The sequence below is a fragment of the Chrysochloris asiatica genome, unplaced genomic scaffold, assembly GCF_000296735.1.
Source record: "Chrysochloris asiatica unplaced genomic scaffold, ChrAsi1.0 scaffold00051, whole genome shotgun sequence".
NCBI classification, from domain to species: Eukaryota; Metazoa; Chordata; class Mammalia; order Afrosoricida; family Chrysochloridae; genus Chrysochloris; species Chrysochloris asiatica.
In genome coordinates, this window is record NW_006408569.1 from 14,303,904 (window position 1) to 14,326,115 (window position 22,212).

The 22,212-nt window shown below is 39.4% G+C and overlaps 1 protein-coding gene across 3 annotated transcripts in view; it reads left to right on the plus strand.

Annotated features, from left to right (window-relative positions):
- TENM1 (teneurin transmembrane protein 1) overlaps positions 1–22,212 on the plus strand; it is an 884,561-nt gene that overhangs the window by 639,322 nt on the left and 223,027 nt on the right. For all 3 annotated transcript variants that reach the window (XM_006862844.1, XM_006862842.1, XM_006862843.1), the window contains exon 16: positions 16,774–16,893. In XM_006862844.1, the coding sequence (XP_006862906.1) occupies positions 16,774–16,893 (120 nt within the window). The remainder of the gene's footprint in view (positions 1–16,773; positions 16,894–22,212) is intronic.

Below are 22,212 nucleotides of genomic sequence, written 5' to 3' on the forward strand. Positions count from 1 at the left end.
GTTCCGACTCGATGGCACCTGACAACAACAACAACAACAATGCAGTGAATAAGGAACACCAAAGAAGAGTTGATGCCCTTAAATTATGGTGTTGGCAAAGAATATTGAATAAACTATGGACTACCAGAAAAACAGCCAGAATGCTCCTTAAAACAAGGTTGGTGAGACTTTGTCTCATGTACTTTGGACATATCATCAGAAGGAACCAGTCCTTGTAATAGGACATCAGGCTTAATAGTAAAGGGTGAGTGGGAAAGAGGAAGACTGTCAACGAGATGTATTGACACAATGGGCTCAAACATAAGTAAGATTGTGAGGATGGCACAGAGCTAAGCAGTATTTTGTTCTGTTGTACATTTGGCTGCTATGAGTCAGAACTGACTCAAGGACACCTAACATCAACAAGAGGCTGCAAGCAAAATGCAAAATGTATGTAGACTGTTTAAAAGCAATTTTACCCTTTCACATTGTTGTTGTTGTGTTGTTGGTTTAAGTGCCATCGAGTCAATCCCAACTCATAGCAACTCTTTATAGGGTTTCCAAGGAGCAGCTGGTGGGTTTGAACTGCTGACCTTGTGGTTCAAAGTCCAGTGCTGATCCTACAGCGCCATACCAAGACTCTATATATTAGAACTTTATGTCTTTTATGGCTAAATAAATTAATTTTTCTACAGTTTAAAGTGTTGATATTAACAGATTAATGCAAAGAAAAAACAGTAAATCATGAAAACAATTTTCATTAACCACTCTTCGGCATCATTTATAATATCTTACAGTTTCTTTCAAGACAGTCCATATTGAGGAAGATAAATCATTTCATTCTTGAGATTTATGAACATTACAATGTCTACTTTGTTCATTTATTCATTTAGTGATAGTCACTGTCCTACGCTCTGGGCTACAATAGATAAAATCCCTTCCCCATACAGTCTAGTGAGGAAGGCCAACAATAATGAAAAAGGTACATGTCAGGTAGGTATAAGTGCTGGCAAGTGAAATAAAGAAAGATTAAGGAACAGAGAATGACTGTTTTAGACAGGGTGGTCTTTGAAAGCCTCTCTGAGGAGGTGTCTAGTTATCTAGTGCTCTTAGAAATATCAAAAATGGGTGGTTTTAACAAGGAGAAACTTATTTCTCACAGTTGAGGAGGCTAATAACCCAAATTCAGGGTATCAGCTCTAGGAGAAAGCTTTCTTTCTCTTTGGGCTCTGGAGGAAAGTCCTTGTCTCCTATGAGTTTCTGCTCCAGGTCTATCTTCTTTATCAACTTTCTTCCCCAATCTTTGCTTGCTCACTTGCTCTTTAATTTCTTTTATATCTCAAAAGAGATCGACTTAAACTCTACAATAATACTGTTCATTACATAACAAAGAATACCCATTCCCAAATGGGATTCTAGTCACCAGTATATTGTTGTTGTTGTTAAGTGCTGTCAAGTCATTCCAACTCATAGCAACCCTGCATAGGGTTTCTGAAGATTGGCTGGTGGGTTTGAACTGCCAACCTTGCTGTTAGAAGTCCACTTCTTACCCTAGAGTGCCATACCAGAACTCCAGCCACTGGTATAGGGATTAGGTTTTACAACACATATTTGGGGGGTTCATAATTCAATCCATAACAGGAGGTAACACTGGAATACAGATATCAGAATATTCATCTGTTTGTTGGATAATCTTGACATAAATGTTTCCTGCTACATGGCCCTTTATGCCATAGATTTTCACACAAGTGACTTTTAGGAGCCCATTGAATCAAGATTCTGCATGCAGCATTGTGTGCAGTGGAAGAGTTGTTGTTGTTAAGTGCTGGCAAGTCAGTTCCAACTCATAGCGACCCTGTTTCTGAGGATCTCCTGGTGGGTTTGAACAGCTGATTTTTCTATTAGCAATCCAGTGCTGATCCTACAGGCCACACCAGGACTCTGGTGGAAGAGTAGGGCAGCTCTTACCTTCAGCAGACTTTTATCAAGGAACTTGGTTACTGCTTTAGGTGTTACTGGTGAAGGCATGGAGTGCCTGTCCCCCAGGAGTACATTGAGAGAATGTGAGTGCTTCAGACAAACTGAATAAGCTCAAAGAGAGAAAATCAGCAAGAGCCCTAGACTACTGAGAGAAGATCATGAATTAGTTCTAAACCTAAGAGAAATCAAATATTTGAAAAACCACTTACTGATCAGAAATCATGAAAAAGAAAAGGTTATATTTTAGAATATTTATAAGAAAAGGAGATACAATGTTATTACAGGATTCAAGCATTCATGTAATTAACATTCACAGTTTTGTCTACTTATAAATAGCCCCCAGAAAATCCACAGATAATCATTTGTAATTTTGCTGAGGTTCAAATTTGAATCCGTATGCTTTGTATTTAACTTCTTCGTGATTCTGTCTGTTGAGAACATCTAAGTCTGTTTGCTAATGGTAGAATTATGTGTACTGTTAATCCAGGTAGGTGGAAAACATCATAGGAGGTACAGAATTAGAGGTTGAAAAACACACAATTCAATAATTACTGGATAATTTGAATAGACGAAGGGCAGGAGAAGCTCCTTATGAGGCATCAACATCCTCAAATCTACCTCTGTTCATCTTTCTTTCTAAAAGAAGGTAGATGGCTGACTCTTGTTTGGAAAAAGATTCAAAGGATAGTTTGGCTCAGCTATTTGTCTTTCCACGTTCCCTTTCCTGAACATCTTTCTGTGCTTATCACAGCTGCAGTTGTTGTCCTAAGTGGAAAGCAAGGTTGTTGCTACTTGCTAATAAAGCACTTTGATCTCATGTATGTGAAAGGTGTTACATGTGTGAAGATGGAACCTCCTGATTTTCAGACAACTTATCTAATGCTAAATTTCAGGAAACACATGCTCAAGACACATTAAAAAAATTACAAAGTGCTGAAGGTTCCAAGATTTAGAGTGCTGACTAGCTCCTGAAATCAGCAGTCAACACCTAAAGGTACAAAAAAGAAAGAATGTGTGACTTTCACATCTCTGTAAATGCTCCTGGGCAAGGAAGAATGGAACGGAAATCAGACTACAAATCCTCATAATGATGTTCAGTTGATTATTTCTGATATTTTGAAATCCAGGTAGTCTGAGATGCTAATAATTGTAATTAGTAGCACTGTAGGATAAGCAATTGACCTTGAGGTCGGTTTGAACCACATGGTGGGTGGTTCAAACTCACCAGCTGCTCCTCAGAAACGTGATACAGGATTGCTATGAGTCGGAACCGACTCAACGCACTTAACAATAACACCAGTTAGTTATCTACAGTTTATCTCAGTGAGAATAGTGGTATTTTCTAGTGTTTTGTTTATCTTACTTATTGCTCAATTAGGATACAGAGTCGAAAGGCTGACATTTTCATTAGCAACTTCTCATCCTTATTCTTTGCTTGCACTGACTCTCTAGCTGGATTCTTCACCTCAGTTTATCTCTTGCGGGGACAGAGTGGAAAGCAAATTTGGAAAAAGGGAATGCATGGCCTACTGTAGCTCATCTCCACTACATGTACTTCATATAAAAAGTGTTCCTTGTTGTTGTTGTCAAACTGGCGTTGGGTTAGTTCTGGCTCATAACGACCCAATATAGGGTTTCCGAGGAGTGGCTGGGGAGTTTGAACCATCAACCTCGTGGTTCAAACCAATCTTGCAGTCCAGTGCTTAGCCTATAGTTCAGCAATTGGTAAATTTCTACCACTAATGATGTCCTAAGAACTCTGGTAGTGTAATGGTTACAAGTCAGGCTGCTGCTAACTTCAAGGTCAGCAGTTCGAAACTACCAGCAGCTCTGCAGGAGAAAGATGAGGCATTCTGTTCCCGTAAAGATTTACAGCCTTGGAAACCCTGTACAAGGTCACTGAGTCAGAACCAACTCCACGGCACATAACCACCACCAATAATGTCCTAGAAATAGTATCATCTTTGTGGGTGAACATTTTGCTTTCCAATTGTAGTCATATTATTTACATCTTGACGAAGAACCATCTCTCTGCATTACTGTTCAGTTTCTCTAGAACCTAGGTATAGAGACCTCAACCATGCCACCACATACTATCTATGTTACCTTGAGCAAGATTTTTAGCCTCTCTGAGGTTGTCTGCTCATTTTAAAGCAGGGCTAATAGTTTTATCTACTCAAGGTTATACTGAGATTAAATTGAGCAAGGCATAGTACCTGGCTCATAACTAAATAAACACCCACTGCCGTTATAACTATTCCAACTCATGGCAACCCTACTGGGCAGAGTAGAACTGCTCCCTAGGGTGTCCAAGACTGTAAATCTTTACAAAAGAAGACTGCCTCATCTTTCTCCCATGGACCAGCTGGTGGGTTCGAGCTTCCAACCTATCAGTTAGCAGCCTAATGCTTAACACTTGGTTTATGTTGTTGTGAAGTGCCATCGAGTCAATTTCAACCCATAGCGACCCTGTATAGGGTTTCTGAGGAGCAGCTGGTGAGCTTGAACTGCTGACCTTGCGGTTCAAATGGCTTTGCAGTCTGGCGCATTAACCCACAGCACCACACCAGGACACTTGGCTCATAGCAAGTACTTAATAAGGGTACATGATGTTGTTCTTGTTGTTAGGTGCCATCGAGTTGGTGCCAACTCATAGCGACCCTGTGCACAGCAGAACGAAACACTGTCCGATCCTGGGACAACCTCACTATTGTTACCACGCTTGAGCCCATTGATGCTGCCACTTTGCCAATCCATCTCTCTGGAGGTCTTCCTCTTTTACGCTGACCCTCCCCCTTACCAAACAGGATATCCTTCTCCAGCCACTGGTCCCTCCTGGCAATATGTCCGAAGTATAGAATAACAAAAATTGAGAGATCCAGTTCATAGAGCAACCATTTTATTGGGTTGTTTTCTGGTTCCAACATTTCTGTGAAGTGATGGGGGAGAGAAACAGAGAACTATTCTTCCAATTTTACGTAAGAAGCAACTGAGGCCAAAAGTTGCTTCTTAGGAAAAAAATACGATGATTATTCTACTTCTTAGGAAAAAATATGATTATCAGCAAGCCAGAGCTAGATCACTGTATGGAGAGAGCCAGGTCACACTTTTTCTCCATGGATGGAAGAGTAACTCACACTTAGGATATAGCTAACAATGAGGACCTGCCCTATATTTAATGACTAGCCATTATTTGAAAGGCAGATTCATGAAGAAGTGACAGGAGAGGTTAATGAGGTTAATAAAACCCCATAAGGCTGATTACAAAGATAAATCATTTGAGTAATGTGTAGAAAGGCAAAACAAAAAACAAAAAGCACCCTAATAACATCCCCTTCACTCCTCCCCTCTCCTCCCCTTCCCCCCTCCCCCACCTAAAACAAAAAAACAAGTTTGACTCTTGAGACTTTGAGACAAGGACTTACAGGACAAATATTTCAGGATTCAAATTCTGGACAAAAATAATCATGTGTCTAAATGAAGTGAACTGGCACTTACGCAGTCCTGAAAATGGGAGTGTGTCGTCAGTTTCCTTACTGCTTCAAAACACTTGATCTTTTTCCCATTTCTTTGGGGATCTCAGGCATCCTAAGCAAGCCTACTTTTGACAAGCAATTACCAGGGCAGATGGGAAAATAGCCACCCTAACTCAGGGTGAGTGCCCCCATTTTGTTTCACTTGAAACATCACTAGCCATGAGGAAAATAATTCTATTTTAAAAAGCTATCTGCATTTTCAATAGCACCACCTTTGCTAGATTCCTAGAATGTGGATGGCCAATGCTGCCAGTTGCTTTTAATGTTACCCACTTGGTAGGTATAATTTATTTGGGCTAGTGACCAAGTGAGTAGGGTTAATTCATCCTGCTATATTTAAGTAACAATTAATGTGATTTTATTGGGTTTGTACATGAACATTCATTGCATTCTCATTGTCAGAGCATGAGAACAGGTTTATGCTTTAACATTGTTTTCTTGGTGCTATACTAGCTTAGATAACATACATCAAAAAAAATAAATAACCTAGCTTGTGCAGAAACTCCCCAAATCTTAACCCACTGAACATTAACTCACTGCTGTTGAGTCGATTCCAACTCATAGTTACCCTATTGTACTGAGTACAAGTACTCCAGAAAATTTCCAAGGCTGTAATCTTTAAAGAAGAAGACTGCTTCATCTTTCTCTCACAGAGTGACTGGTGGATTTGAACCTCCTGTCTTTCGGTTAGCAGAAGAGCACTTAACCACTGCACAACCAGCGATCCCCCAATAATGGCGTTTTTGTTGTGTTGTTAAGTGTCATCAACTCAGTTCTGACCCTGTATAGGATTTCTGAGTAGTGGCTGGTGGGTTTGAACCCTGACTTTGTGGTTAGCAGACAAGTGCTTATCCTACAGGACCTCCCAGGACTCCAATAATGAGTTTTGTTGTTGTTGTTAAGTAAGTGCTTTGGAATCACTGTGCATAAATTAAGCATCTAAGGAAAATTTATTTTATTCACTTTATTCTTTTCTATACCGAGAAACTGACTGGAAGAGATCTTTATTTGTGCCCATTCCTAAGAAAGGTGATCCAACAGGATGTGGAAATTATTGAACAATGTCATTAATACCTCGAGTCTTGGCAGCATAGTAGATTACGAGCTGAACTACTACCCGCACGGTAGGTTAATGCACTGGACTGCAAGGTCAGTTTGAACCACAGGGCCCCCAGTTCAGGCTCACCAGACTTTCCTCAGAAACCCTATACAGGGTAGCTATGAGTCAGATCTGACTCAAGGGCACTTAACAACAATAACATCATCATTAATACCAAGGAGCCCTGGTAGGATAATGGATTACAAGCTCAGCTACAACCCACATCATCAGCAGTTTGAATCTATCAGTCACTCTGCAGGAGAAAGATGAGGCGTTCTGCCCCCATGAAGATTTACAGCCTCAGAAACCCCATACAGCATCACTAGGACTCAGAACCAACTTGGTGGCACACAGCCACCATCATCACCATCTTTAATACTGGAGTCCTAGTGTGTCTCTGTAGGATAAGCATTGGACTGCTAACCTCAGGGTTGGCAACTATCATTAATACCAGATGGCAAGTAAGTTTTACAGAAGATAATTTAAAATAGATTGTAGCAGTACATTAACAGAGAACTACCAAAAATTCAAGCCAGATTCAGAAGAGGACAGAGAATGAGAGATATCATTGGTTATAAAAGATGAATCTTGGCTGAAAGCTGAAAATACCTTTGCCTGTGTTTTGACTATACAAAGCTATTGGACTGTGTGGATCATAACAAATTATGGAAGAATGGGAATTCCAAAACACCTCATTGTGCTCATGAGGAGGAGCCTGTATACGGACCAAGAGGCAGTTTGTTCAAACAGAATAAGAGATTTAAAACCAGGAAAGATGGGTGTCAGGGTTTGATATTTTCATCATAGTCATTCAATCTGTATGATGAACAAAGAATCCAGGAAACTAGATTATATAAAGGAGAATTTATCATAGGGATTGGAGGAAGACTCATTAACAACATGCAGATGATACAACCTTGCTTGCTGAAAGCGAAGAGGATGAAGATCAAAGACCACAGCCTTCAGTATGGGCTGCACCTGAATGTAAAGAAAATCCTCACAACAGGACCAATAAATAACATCGTAATAAATGGAAAAAAAGATTAAAATTTTCAAAGATTTCATTTTGCTGGATTCACAATCAACATTCAGGGTAGCAGCAGTCAATAAATCAATTGATGTATTGCATTGGGCTGATCTGCTACAAAAGATAGCTATCTTTTAGATATTTGAATATTTTAGATATTTAGTGTTAAATATGTCACTTTGAGGACTAAGGCACACCTAATCCAAACCATGGTACTTTCATTTTCTCATATATCTCATATGCATGCGAAAGCTAGACAATGAATTAGGAAGCCCAAAGAAATGATTCATATGAATTGTGGTATTGGTAAAGAATATTGAAAATGCCATTGACTGTCAGGCGAAGAATCAAGTGTCTTGGAAGAGGTTACACCCAGAATACTCCATACAAGTGAGAGTGATGAGAGTTTGTCTCATGTCCTCATTTTGTCTCATGACATCATGCCTGGTAAAGTAGAGGAACAGAGAAAAAGAGAAAGACCCGCAAAGAGATTGATTGACAGAGTGCTACAACAATGAGCTCAAATATAAGAATAGTGAGTATAATGCAGCACTGGGCAGCATTTCATTCCGTCATACATAATATGTACACTAGGAGTTGAAACCAATTCAAGGACACCTTAACAGCAACAATTATTCACTTTTTCAGATCACAGGAGTCCTATTCAGTTCACTGAAATAGTCAGTTACCAAACTAAACTCTCATGATGAGAAATCGATGATGCACAATCCTGAACACTGGTGTCTGATAAATTATCTCTAAGCCATCTGTGACACAGGAACCTCAAAGTAGTCTCTGAAACCCTTGAGGCAGTGCCATAAGTGTAGGTTGCAAGTATCTTATACTCTCATATAAAAATATTTCAGTTGATATTCTTGGACAAGTTATACCTCTCTTGAGCATTTGCTGTGTACACCAGGGACTGGAAAGGACACAGAGATGAAAATCACAGAGCCCCTGCCCTTAATGGTAAAGACAGTGAGATCTACAATGTAACTCATTCAAGACAGACTATGAAAAGTGTGATGACACAGATACAGATGCTACATAATGAGAACAATAGGGATGGGGGAGAAATGAATGCTTATTTGAGAAAAATAAATCAAACGATAACATATTTATTTCCATTTTATAATCTCTGCGTTTGATGGGACCCTGCAGTCCATCTTGTACTCCAACCACCACTTTGCCATGACAGTTTCAACATGACTCCCAGACTACAGCCTTTTCCTGAGATTTATAAGAAGAGTAAATTAATATTCCCGCCACACTGAATTGATAATAGCAAGTTGTGAACCAGGTGGTTATTTGCCTGCCTTTATATGCTCTGTGCCCTGCCACTCTCCTCAGGCTCAGTATGCACATGCCTTAGTGTCTCTAGAGCAGTGGTTCTCAAAGTTTGGGCTTGGGATCAGCACTACCATCATTACCTGGGAATTTGTTAGAAATGCACATTCTCAGCCCCACTCCATATCTGCTGAATACAGAACTCCGGGGGGGGGGGCGGGGGGGGAACAGTGCCCAGCAGTTTGTTTTAACAAGCCTATTGATTCTACTACATAATCAAGCTTAAAAACTCCTGGTCTACACAAGAGAAAAAAAGCTCTGGTAGCGTAGTGGTTATGAGTCTAGCTGCTAATCTCACTGTCAGCAGTTGGAAACTACCAGCAGTTCCATGAGGAAAAAGATGAGGCTTTCTGCTCCTGTAAAGATTCACAGCCTCAGGAAACCCTATGCACAAAAGCGATTCCACGGCACATAAAAGAAAGGATGAAGAACCAACACCACTGCCCCAAATCACATTCTAATTAGAAAATCCTTTAGTAAGTATGTTATGGCAGTACATAAAAAGGCCATCTGCAGCTTTAAATGTAGGGGAGTCCCGGAGAGTTTTGTCCCAGACTCAGGGCCCCAGAATCAGCACTGCTTTGGCCAAAATGACACAATCTATGACTATGGGATATTTGATAAGCCCATGGAGGAGATGTCCGGAGATCCCTAGACCACACTTCAGATGGTCTGTCCGTTGAAGTTTCTAGAGGAATTTACCTCAAGTACTAGTGAGCAGATGATTCATGTGGCCTCTCCTAGTCCCGTCCAAAGGAGCTCTGGTAGCGTAGTGGTTATGAGTCGGGCTGCTAACCTCAAAATCAGCAGTTCGAAATCACCAGCTATTCTGTGGGAGAAAGATGAGGCTTCCTGCTCCCGTGGAAACAGGGTTGCTATGAGTCAGAACCAACTCCACGGCACAGCACCACCACCACCAGTCCAGTCCTACTCAATGCTATCTCTTGACCAGAGCTATCAGCTGTGGAACTAATTTCATCTGTTCCTATGGAGAAAACAACCTAACCTGCCCATCTGCTGCTAGGACCCCTGCTGACCAGGTCCTTGATTTTGAATGTTACCCTTCAAAGGTTGTTCATGCTGCTGTTAGCAACAAAAGCAAATAGCTGTGACTTCCCTAGCCCTGAGCCTCATTTTCCTTACCAAAGATTTTAATCAGAAATACAATGCAGTAAATTACATCTTCTTTCAGCAATTTTGTTTTCAGCCTTGTTTTTCAAACCAACTTTTGTGCTTGAGGTTAATGTTGTTGCCTGAGGTGTTGAATGAATATTGGAAATTTGACACAGAAGACAAAAGACAACAAATAAGGGAAGAGGAGAATACAACCAAGAGCTGATTGAAGGCTAGGGATAATTTGTGCCATGGAAATAGCAAATACAGAATGAATTAGACCTTTTGCATCCGAGCTGTCTAACAAGCAGCTTGTTAGTTAAATAAGCCTCTTGGTAAAGTGTATTCTGACTTGTATTTCCCAAGATGCCCTGTTCTTCAGACCAAGCTCCCAACACCTAGAGGATTCAGTATTTAGTTAAAGTGGAGAAGCAATTCCTTGGGGGCTGCTGCTTTAGCATAGTGACAGCAAATAGACAGCTTGGCAGCAGCCTGGATTCTCCAGAGAACAGGAAAAGAGACACTCGTGAGCAATGATCTTCTTCATACATGTTTTAAAAAAGTCATATTGGACATACCCCATCGAAGTTCAAGGTGTCTTGCTCTAACCCACAACAGCAGGAAGATTCTTATTCTTAAAAGATTCAAGGAAGCAGAGCATCCCATCTATTGCAGGACAAATACCAGGATGCTTGAAGTATGTGGGAAAATTCCATTATTTATTCATTCCATTTTTCCATGAAACTTTTGAAGCCCCCTTGTATTTCAGGATTAAAAGTCAGTGAATCAAAGAGGAAGGATCCTAAGCAAAGCTAGAAAGCTTCCAGTTCTGCCATTGACTGTGTATACACACACACACACAAGAGGGCACTGGGAACATATGTGCTATACACATGGGAAAAACCAGCTTCATTACAATTCAGATATTAGCTTCTGTCATCTTATTGAAAAGCATGAAAGAATTCCACCAGCCAACCTAGCTTCATTAACTCTTTTACTTTGTCAGAGTGATCAGTACTCCTCAAGTGCCCCAAGTATGAATCTATAGAGTTAAGACAGTTTATTATTTAACTGAAGAGGTTTCAGAAGAGGACAGGTCCTTGAAGAACTAGGACTGAGGCTAGGGTAGTTTTGATACAGCAAATAGATTCAAGAGCTCAAAATGTTTCTCCCAGACAGGCCAAGCACAGTCAAGATGTTATTGCTGTTGTTAAGTGCCGTTGAGTCAGTTCCAACTCATAGCAATCCTGTATAAGGTTTCCGAGGAGCAGCTGGTGGGTTTAAACCACCACCTTCTTGTCATACAGCACCACAGCAGGATTCGTAGGACTGCCTTATTTAGGGGGTTCTTTGAGGAAACCCAAGACTCTTGGAGAGGAAATATAGAGGCACCACAATGGGGATAAAGCAAAGTACAGGGAGTAGGATTATGGGACTGTCAAGGACAGACACACACCCCCCCGCCACATATGCCTCACTAATATATTAAGGACCTAATCTTGAAAAAAGATAAGCTGCCTTTGATAGTAAGAAGTATAATCAAAACAGGTAATACAAATGGAGGCGAAACTACATTTAAGTGACTGTGTCAAACAGCAAAGCAACAAACACAATTAGAAAGGAAGTTGAGCTTAAAAGATAGGAGGGGTACACAAACGGGTAGTTGGGCAAAAGGAATTGGCACAATACATCACACTTGCCAAGAATATATATGAAGATTCATTTTGAGCTGATATAGCCTGCAGAAGCAAGTAGATCCAAGAGCTTTCTTTTTGAAATGGAGAGTTTGCCTGAGAAGTAGACGTTGCCTATGTTTCTGTGTCCCATGCCAATCAAGACTACTGCAAATTAAAAGAACACTTCAATGTCCGGTTCACAGACAACTAGTACTTGTCCGGTACTAGTGAGTTTGCCCTCACTTTGAAATGAAGCAACCATTACTAGCAACAAGTTCTTCATCATAACCACCTCCAGTTGCTACACATGCAGCTTTTAAATAATTGAAAAATCTTCAAACCTTTTCTAGCACTAAAGTAAGGCTAAATATGATGCACCTGTTCTGACCATAAATTCAACTTAAAGACACACTTAGGGATGGGTTAGATCTCATTCATAATCCGGAGACTGCCTATACTGTCCCAAAATTTAGACTATTTACACTGACACAGGATGACTGGTGTATTTCAAAAAATTACAGCAAGTCATAGTAATCGAGGAATAAAAGTAGCTAAAAATTATTCTTGTGAAAGATGGATGATGTAAAGTGTGTAAATAATGGGGGAAATGCAGCAAAATATAAGGAGTCTTAGAACATTTAAAATGTAATACATTATAAAGAGAGCTCAATACTGATAAGTGTAGATTAATAAGTTTGATGGGGCTTTATCATATGCTGTAAGGTGGTGTAGATCATAAAATATGAGGGATAAAGAAAATAAGGAAGTCGAAAGACAAGTCTTTGCACATTATTTATGAATGATGAAGAGTGGGTTGAATGAGAAGAAGAACAGGTAAGCAATGTTTTAAATAATGATGACTTTGATGGGTCGTTATCACACAAATCTCTGTGCTTCATAAAATATGAGGAATATTAAGGAGCAGAAGAGTCAAAAGACAAGTCTATTCTGAATGAGATACAGAATGAAAGAAGAGGGGGAAACAAGAGAAATGCACAGAATAATGATGACTTTTATGAGATGTTCACTCATCAGCCTGAATCTTTCATAAATATAAGCTGTGTGGAGAATATAAGAGCAGCAAAGAGAAGAGATCAGTCTGTGTCTGTCATAAAACATGAGAAAATAGTGCCAACTAGGCTTGACAAAATACAAACAAAAATAATTGAGCCTATTTCAGCTGTGGAAAAACACAATGTCTAGATAAATGTGAACAAACAAAACAACTAACTGTAGACTTGTCTTACCAATAGTGAATCAGTGACCACCAAGGTAGACATTATTGTAAAGACCACCTTGTTACCTGAAGGAGCCTTGGAAAGTCCCAAATTAACTCCTATCCTACCCTGCCCCCTTATCCAAGAAGCTGGACTGTATCAAGAAGAGCACATCATCAGAATCAGTGGATGACTCATTAGCAACCTGCAATAAGCAGATGGAACAACCTTACTTGATGAAAGCAAAGGGGACTTGAAGCACTTACTGATGAAGATCAAAGACTGCAGCCTTCAGTATGGATTACACCTCAACATAAAGAAAACAAAAATTTTACAACTGGACCAATAAGCAACATCATGATAAATGGATGAAAGATTGAAGTTGTCAAGAATTAAATTTTGCTTGGATCCACAATCAGTGCGCATGGAAGCAGCAGTCAAGAAATCAAACAATGATGTAATGCATTGGGCACATCTGCTGAAAATGATCTTTTTAAAGCATTAAAAAGCAAAGATGTCAGTTTAAAGACTAAGGTGCACCTAACACAAGCCATGGTATATTTAGTCACCTCATAGGTATGCAAAAGATGGACAATGAATAAGGGAAGGTAAAAGACCAGACCAACTAGGAAGCAAGGTCTGATGATCTACTTCCAAAAATCAGCCAGTGGAAAGTCTATATAGCTCACAACATTCTGATCCCCAACTGATTATGGGTGTGGCAGAGGATGGAGCAGCATTTCATTTCATTGTACATGAGGTCACCTTGAATAGAGACCACCTTGTTAGCAACTGACAACAGCAGCTTGCTTTTGTGTAATACTTACTGACTTGTAGTTTGTGTTACAGGAAGGCCTTTGTTTTTGGCAGGCGTTTCTAGAGAAATGAAAGCAGTGAAACATATATATAAAGAGAAATTTATTATCTTACAATTGTAGAGTCCCAGGTCCCCAATGGAAGAGAGAGACTGAGTCCCTCCCACATGTCCATTTTTATTGGGAACAGGCCACAGCCAAGGAAGCATCCCTTTAATTAATTAGCTGCTCATAGCCACTCATCAGAAAGTTAACTATTCCTGTATTAGGTTTCATCACCATAGGAATAAGCACATCCAAACTGCTGAACCTCTGGAAATCTTGGCCTAGTGAAGCTGACACAAAACCCTAACCATTACAGCTTTGGATAATGCAGGACAAATCCTCTTACCATAACTTCTAACCCATTTCTCTGATGTTGTAGTAGACTTTGGTTGTGGGCTTTATTGTACTCATACACATATTAAATAGGACTTTAAAGTTAAAACATAAGCTAAACTTTAACTGGTAACCAGGGGAATGTCTGGGCTCTGTAGGCAATCAGTGGACTGTGGACCACAAGATTAGTGGTTCCAATCCACCAGTCACTCCAAGAGAGAAAGATGAGACTTTGTGCTCCCACAACACAGATATATAGGATTGGAACCCCTATTCAGAGTCGGAACCAACTCAACAGCACTTAACAACAAGCTGGTAACCATCAGAGTCTTTGTTTTCTAGAATCTCTGTGGCCATGAGCTTTTAGATACATTGTCTAGACTTACTGACTTTGCTAGGAGAATGTATAATCTTAGAGTGGAATTGATAGGGTTACTCTGCAATGCTGTTTGCCCTCGAAACATCCCTTCTTTCAGCCCAAGATTGAGTTGTACTTAATTCTCAGAGCTTCCACTGGTGGAACACTGACCTTGCCCAATCTTCACCAACACTGCCAGCTCCAGTTATAATCTGTATGTCCTAGAACATCGAACTGGGAAGACTAGGATTGGGCTCTCATTCTTAACTGTAATTTCTATGGAAGTATAAGGTCCTAGCATAAGCACTGGACTGCAAACCACAAGATCGGAAGTTCAAACCCACCACGGGTCACGATGAGTCAGAATTGACTTGATAGCACTTAACAACAACAACAACAGACCGGGTCTTTTCTCCTGCAGAGCTGCTAGATGAGTTTCAACTGCTAATCTTTCAGTAAGCAGCCCACAGCTTAACCGTCATGCCACCTTCATAAATTTAGGCTTCTGGAATTTGTTACAGTTTGGTAGCCAGGCTGCAGCTAAAAATATAAACATTTTAGTGGACTACGTTCTTATGTAGGGATGGCGCCTCACTAGTTTTATGAAATCATATTTTTTAGCAAGGATAAGACTCATTTGTTTGAAGGGAAATTTTCCTGAAATATTTTATTTATGTTACACAAGAGGATCAGAATACCATAGCCAGATAGGACATCTCTTTTGTAGACTTTAACTCTTAAAATTCACCCAAGTAAGTTTTTTGTTGTTGTTGTTAATTTTCCAGAAAGCAATTCAGCAATATGCATCACAAGCCTTAAAAATGTTCACACCTATGTACATAAATGTATAGAAAATATACACAAATATACTTCTGCGGAGAAGACTTCAACTGTAAGGGAGATGGTCAGCAAGGACTTTAGCAATACATACAGTGTTGTTGTTGTTAAATGCCGTTGAGTCAGTTCAGACACATAGTGACCCTATATAGGGTTTCTGAGAAGCGGCTGGTGAGTTCGAACCACCGACATTGTGGTACAAACTGACCTTGCAGTCTAGAGCTTATCCTACAGTGCCACACCAAGACTCCTATATATACAGTGTATTCGTGTATAAATTAATGTAACTAATTATAATGAAGGAAAAATATCCTTCTACAACTAGGACTCTCTCTCAAAGAAATAATAAGAAATTCAATGTGGAAAAAACCAGACACAGATAAATTCTCAAAATAGGGGATGGGTTAAACAAGTTATAGAATAGTATTTTAAGGGAATATTAATATAATTGAAAATATAAAGGATTTTGAAATTATTATGTACATAGTTTATAACACAATGGTAACTTAAAAATAACAAAATCTCAGTTTTGATGGATAAAAAAGATACACATACCCTCCCTAAAATGTTAATAGTGGTCATTACTGGTTGGTGTTGGTGAAGAATATTGAATATCCCATAGACTACGTAGTGGTTACGAATCGGGCTGCGAACCTTAAGGTCAGCGGTTCGAAACTACCAGCAGCTCCGCGGGAGAAAGATGAGGCTTTCTACTCCCGTAAAGATTTACACCCTCGGAAACCCTGTACAGGGTCGCTATGGGTCGGAACCGACTCCACGGCACTTAACAACAACAACAACAACCAGAAGAACATACAAATCTGGCTTCAAAGAAGTACAACCAGAATGCTCCCTGGAAACGAAGGTGGTGAAAGTTGTTGTTGTTGTTGTTGTGTGCCGTGGAGTTGGTTCCGACTCATAGTGAGCCTGTACAGGCTTTCCAAGGCTACAAATATTTATGGGAGCAGAAAGCCTCATCTTTCTCCCGCGGAACAGCTGGTAGTTTCAAACTGCTGACACTGAGGTTCGCAGCCCAACTCATAACCACTATGCTGCCAGAGCTCCTTAGTAGGAGGGACTAGTCTCTGGAAAAGGATCTCATGCTTGGTAATGTGGAGGGCCAGCAAAGAAGAGGAAGACCCTTAAAGAGATAGATTGTCATAGTGACTGCAGCAATGAGTTCAAACATAGGAAAGATTATGAGGATGGCACAGAACCAGGCAGTGTTTCGTTCCATTGTATGTGGGCCACTGAGAGTCAGAACCAACTAAACAGCACTTAGCAACAACTGGTTAGTGAGATTATTGTTTCTTTGTTATGCTTAATTATGTTTTACAGCGTTTCTACAATTTGGCTTCTAGAATCTAGTTTCAACCTGCTCTTTATATTTGCCTTTGATTTTGTGTTGCAGGCGTGCCTGTGTGATTCGAGGCCAAGTGGTGGCTATAGATGGAACCCCTCTAGTGGGAGTGAATGTTAGCTTCTTGCACCACAGTGATTATGGGTTTACCATCAGCCGGCAAGATGGAAGGTATGTCAATATTGCGTCTGATCGTTGTGGGGGCAAAATATTAACTTCTTTTGTTAAGTGCATTTGAGTCCGTTCTAATTCATTAGGACCCTGTATAGGGTTTCCCAGGATTGGCTGGTGAATTTGAACTACCAATCTTGCAGTTCAAACCAACCTTGCAGTCCATTGCTTATCCTACAGCGCCACACCAAGACTGATTAGAGCTCAAATGCTGGCTAGGGATGGTAAACCTGTCTTCCTTACAGCTGTATCTACAGAATAGAAAACTTACTGATGGTATGTATTTCCTCTATACCCCAACTAATTCAGACCAAATTATTATTCTAACCGTTCTCCATTGCTCACAAGTCTCCTTTAAACCCTGGTCACATGGAAAGTTTTCTACCCTTTGTCGAATTCCAGTTATAAATCTAGCTTCAAATTTCAGTGAGATGATGAAGATAATAAACAAGGAATCTTGGACCAGTTAGATTATTCTTTCATGATAGTCCTCAAAATATTTCAGAAATGAAGATTTTCAGAGGATTTCTTCCAAATGTACAAAATCCCACCACATTCATTAAGGCAATTTAAACAGCTTGTCATCCCTAAGGTGCCTGTTTGACTCTCTCTCTCTGACATTGAGGTGGTTCTCATAGTGACTAAATAGATAGATAGATAGATAGATAGATAGATAGATAGATAGATAGATACGGTTTCAAGACACAGAAAGCCTCACCTTTTGTCCAAAGAGAGGATGGGTTTGAACTACCAACTCTTCAGTTAACAGTCCATTGCTTACAATTTAGAAGCATAGCCAATCTAACCAGGACAGCTCTTTCCAAAAGGAATTAGTGAAATCGCTACTGTCACACTGTAAAGGTAGAAGTTTTTGTAACAAAAATGAGGCCTTAGTTAATGTTACAGTCCAGAAATAGAGTCCCTAGGACCATCAACGGAGCGAGCACAAGCAGAATGTGAGACCTTATCCGGAGAAGCAGTGGCACCAGAGATGGAGACAGAGATGGGGACATGGAGAGAGGGAGCAGCTGAGGACTCTAGATTCATGGAAAGAGAGGGACTAAGAGCTGGCGTCCAGGAGACAGACTTGCAGAATGTGCCCTTTGGTGGTGTAAATTATTATATATGCCTGACTGTTTAAAATAAAAAAATTTATATATATATATATAAAATGAATAGAGAGCAAAACCTGATGGTACATGGAGGGGATTATAACCATTTTAATGAAACAAAGTATATGATTTGTTGAATGTAAAACTGATGACCTTCCCTGTAAACTTTCACTCAATTCACAATAAAAACTTTTAAAAAAAGGAATTAATGATTTAACCTTAAGCACCAACCAGGCTAGTCCCTAAGGACTTTTCAGGGTTCTCGGAGACCTGGAAGGCAAAACCATTAAGAATAATCTTTCCATCCTGAAAAAGAATTTTCTCACAAAAACATTTTTTGTTAGTATCATTTAGATAGACATTTGTTCAGAATATTTGAGTCAATAGACCCATGTGTCTAGCCTAAAGGTACCTATTTATGACTCTCAGGAGCACTGTAATAATAGCTTTGAGGTATCCTGGTCTCCAGGTGGTTTACCCTTAAAATGTCTTACTCATAACAAGCCACTTCAATACTCACATAAAGAGACCTGTTGGATTGGAACTTATCACAGTATGAGAGACTATCTCATTTCAAAAACCTCTAACACTTATTAATCTTAACCACTTCAAAATTGTTAATTGTTTAACTTGGGCTATGCTGAATTTATTTTACAATGCCTGTCAAGAAAATGCTTTTAAAAAATAGTTTCAAAAGATATTAAGGACGAGTTTTAACCTACTTAAGTAAACAAACTTTTTAAGGACTGCGGTAAGTCATATGAATTCTCTGTATGTCAATTATATTACTAATTACTAACTAGCCATTTATTCATTATAACAAGCTCCACAGAACTACTTTGGTAGCAGGTAGTATGCACATCTAGTATATGAAAACAATAAAAACTGTATTTCCTTTAAAATATTCCAGAACTGGAGCTTTCTACTAATTCAAATAGGCCTTTCTCCCAATTAGATTGAACAATGGAATTTTGGTACTTCACACATCAGTAAATGGTACAAAACTAATCTCTCCCTTGCCTAGCATCTTCAACCATGTTCCAGAAATTGAGAGATGACTATTTCCTTAAATAGATTATTCCCTCCAGGACATTTGAGTTCTTCCCATGAAGAATTTTTTAGCTTACGTACAAAGATTTGAGAGAACTATTTGAAACTCACAAAAGAATCTGAAAGGATCTGAACGTCTACAAAGTCTAAAAATTCTGTTTTCAAAAAGCATTAAGGAAGGAAACTTTTGTTGTTATTTTTGGCTTTTTTAGTAAAATGTCGAGACCCTCCTCTACAGAGCTCACTGTAAGAACTAGGCTTATGTAGATGACACATACTGCCAGAGTCCCCTCTGGCAATAACTCTCCCCTCAGGCTCCACAAAGGGTGTGAGCATTCAAAATGTGTGTCCCAAATGCCAACCAGACTGTCCTACTGTCATCTCTTGGGCATAAAGTGACAGTGTGATGAGAGTTTCCATTTATATGTCTTGCTTGTTGCTACCTCAAATAGAGTAAGTATATTTCAAAAGTAGAAAATTATAAGGAAACTCTACCTGAGGGCAAAAGGACTAGAGAAAAGCTGAGATTAACATTTAGAAATCTAGTAAACAGTGTGATATGAGAGATACTGAAAGAATCTTCTGGCTTCAATCTCAATCCCACCCATCTGCGTCAGTGCCTATGACTTCCACCATTGGTGACACTGCTTTGGGTTCAGCTACTGACTGTCTCAGAGTCACTATTAAATGCTAATATTTCATGTGGGATATGGAACTAATTATTCCCATTTTCATTAATTTGTATCATCGACAGCTTTTCTGACTCATAATGGCCTTATATAGGCTTTCGAGGCTTAAAACCTCATCTTTCTCCCACAGAGCAGGTGGTAGATTCGAATTGCTGACTTTACAGTTGCAACTCAGCTCATACATAATCCATGGCTACCAGTGTCCCTCCATCTAAAAAATACCTCCACTAAAACACTTAAATTGGTGTTTGGTTGGATAGCCAGATATGATAGCCAAGCCAAATTGACATGCAACACTGACCATCATAGGAAACCGAATGGAACTCCTCCAAAATATAAACTTAAAACCAGTATCTGCTCATAGAGATCATGAAAAGCTGGTGTAGAGTTCATTTGAACTGTTGTTATGTGCATTTGAGTCCATTTCAACTCACAGTGATCCCATATCAGAGAATAGAACTTCCCCCATGGGATTTTTTATGTTGTACAACAACAGAAGTTTGAAGGTAATCAGAATATGATTGGGAAGAGTTGCCTCTTCTAAATAGAGTTGACGTTAATGACAAAGTTCTTGGAACCTTCATTTGCTGATGGGGCACAACTCAAAAAGAGAAGAAACAGCTGTAAACATCCATTAATAATCAGAACATTAAATGTATGGAGTATGAATCAGAACATTAAATTTATGGAGTATGAATTCCAGGAAACTGGAAGTCATCAAAACTGAAATGGAACACATAAGGATCAATATCCTAGGCATTAGTGAGCTAAAATGGACTGGTATTGGCCATTCTGAATCAAACAATCATATGAGTTACTATGCTGTGAACAACAAGAAGAGGAATAGCATCACATTCATCATCAAAAAGAGCGTTTCAAGATCTATCTTCAAGGAAGATATACCTACAAGGAAGATCAATTATTTAATTTTACACACCAACCACTAATGTCAGTGATGATGAAATTAAATAATTCAAACATTCAGTCAAGATGCATTGATAATGTCTGGTGATTGGAATTCAGAAGTTGGAAACCAAGGAAGACTCAGTAGTTGGAAAATATGGCTTTGGTGATAGACATGATGATGTAGGTTGCATTATAGAATTTTGCAAGACCAAGGATAATTTATTGCAAATACCATTTTTCAACAACATGAACAGTGATTATCCACATAGACGTCACCAGATATAATACACAGAAAACAAATAGACTTCATAATATGGTGGACAAGACAATTGAGAAGCTCCATATCACCAGTTAAGACAAGGCCAGGGGTCGACTCTGGAACATTTGCTGATAGGCAATTTTAGGCTAAACCTGAAAAAAATTAGTACAAGTCCATGAGAGCTACAATACATCCTTGAGAATATCCCACTTGAATTTAGAAAGCGTCTCAAGAACAGATTTGATGCATTAGAACTAATGACCAAAGACCAGAGGAGCTGTGAGATGACATCAGAACATCATATATGAATAAAGCAAAAGGTCACTAAAAAGAAAGGAAAAACAGAAAAGACCAAAATGGATGTCAGAAGAGACTCTGAAACTTGCCTTAAATGTAGAGAAGGTAAGTGACTGAAACAAATGATAAAATAAAAGAGCTGAATAGAAAATTTCAAAGGAAAGTTTGAGAAGACACTCAAGTATTATAATTTGCAAAGACCTGGAGTCAGAACACCATAGAAGAAGAATGTGCTTGGTATTTCTGAAGCTGAAAAAAATTAAGAAAACATTCAAGCCTCAGGTTGCCATATTGAAGGAATTTTGGGGCAAAATATTGAATGACTCAGGAAATATCAAAAGAAGAAGGAAAGGATAGAGAGAGTCAGTGCTACAAAAATAATTGGTGGATATTCAAACATTTCAAGAAGTAGCATATGATCAAGGATTTTAAAAGAAAGCAGCATATTGAAAAAAGAAGTCCAAGCTTCACTGAAGGCACAAGTCTCCAGGAATTTACAGAGTACCAATTGATATGTTTCGACAAACTGATGTAGTGCTGGATGTGCTCACTTGTCTATGCCAAGAAATTTAGAAGACAGCTACCAAGCCAACAGATTGAAAGAAATGTGTGTCCATGCCAAAGAAAGATGACACAATGCAGAAATCAGTAAACAGTATAATTAATACCACATGCAAGCAAAACTTTGCTAAAGATTATTTTTAAATGGTAGCAACATTACATGGGTGTGGAGCTAACAGAAACTCAAGATGGATTCAGAAGAGGACATAGAACTGAGTTCAACCACGTTCCATAGACTCGTGTTGACCTGGAGATGAGAGAGAGAAGAGGAAGGGCAGGTTGGTCCAAAGTGTGGTGAGACCTGGGGACACCTGAGTCCATGGACAAGGACATAGCCACAGAGGGCTAGAGTTGAGAGTGAAACATACAGCTGATATGAAGTGAAGGGAGATGTACAAAAACACCCAAACTTGCAGATAGTGCCCATTTGACCTAGCCTTGATGG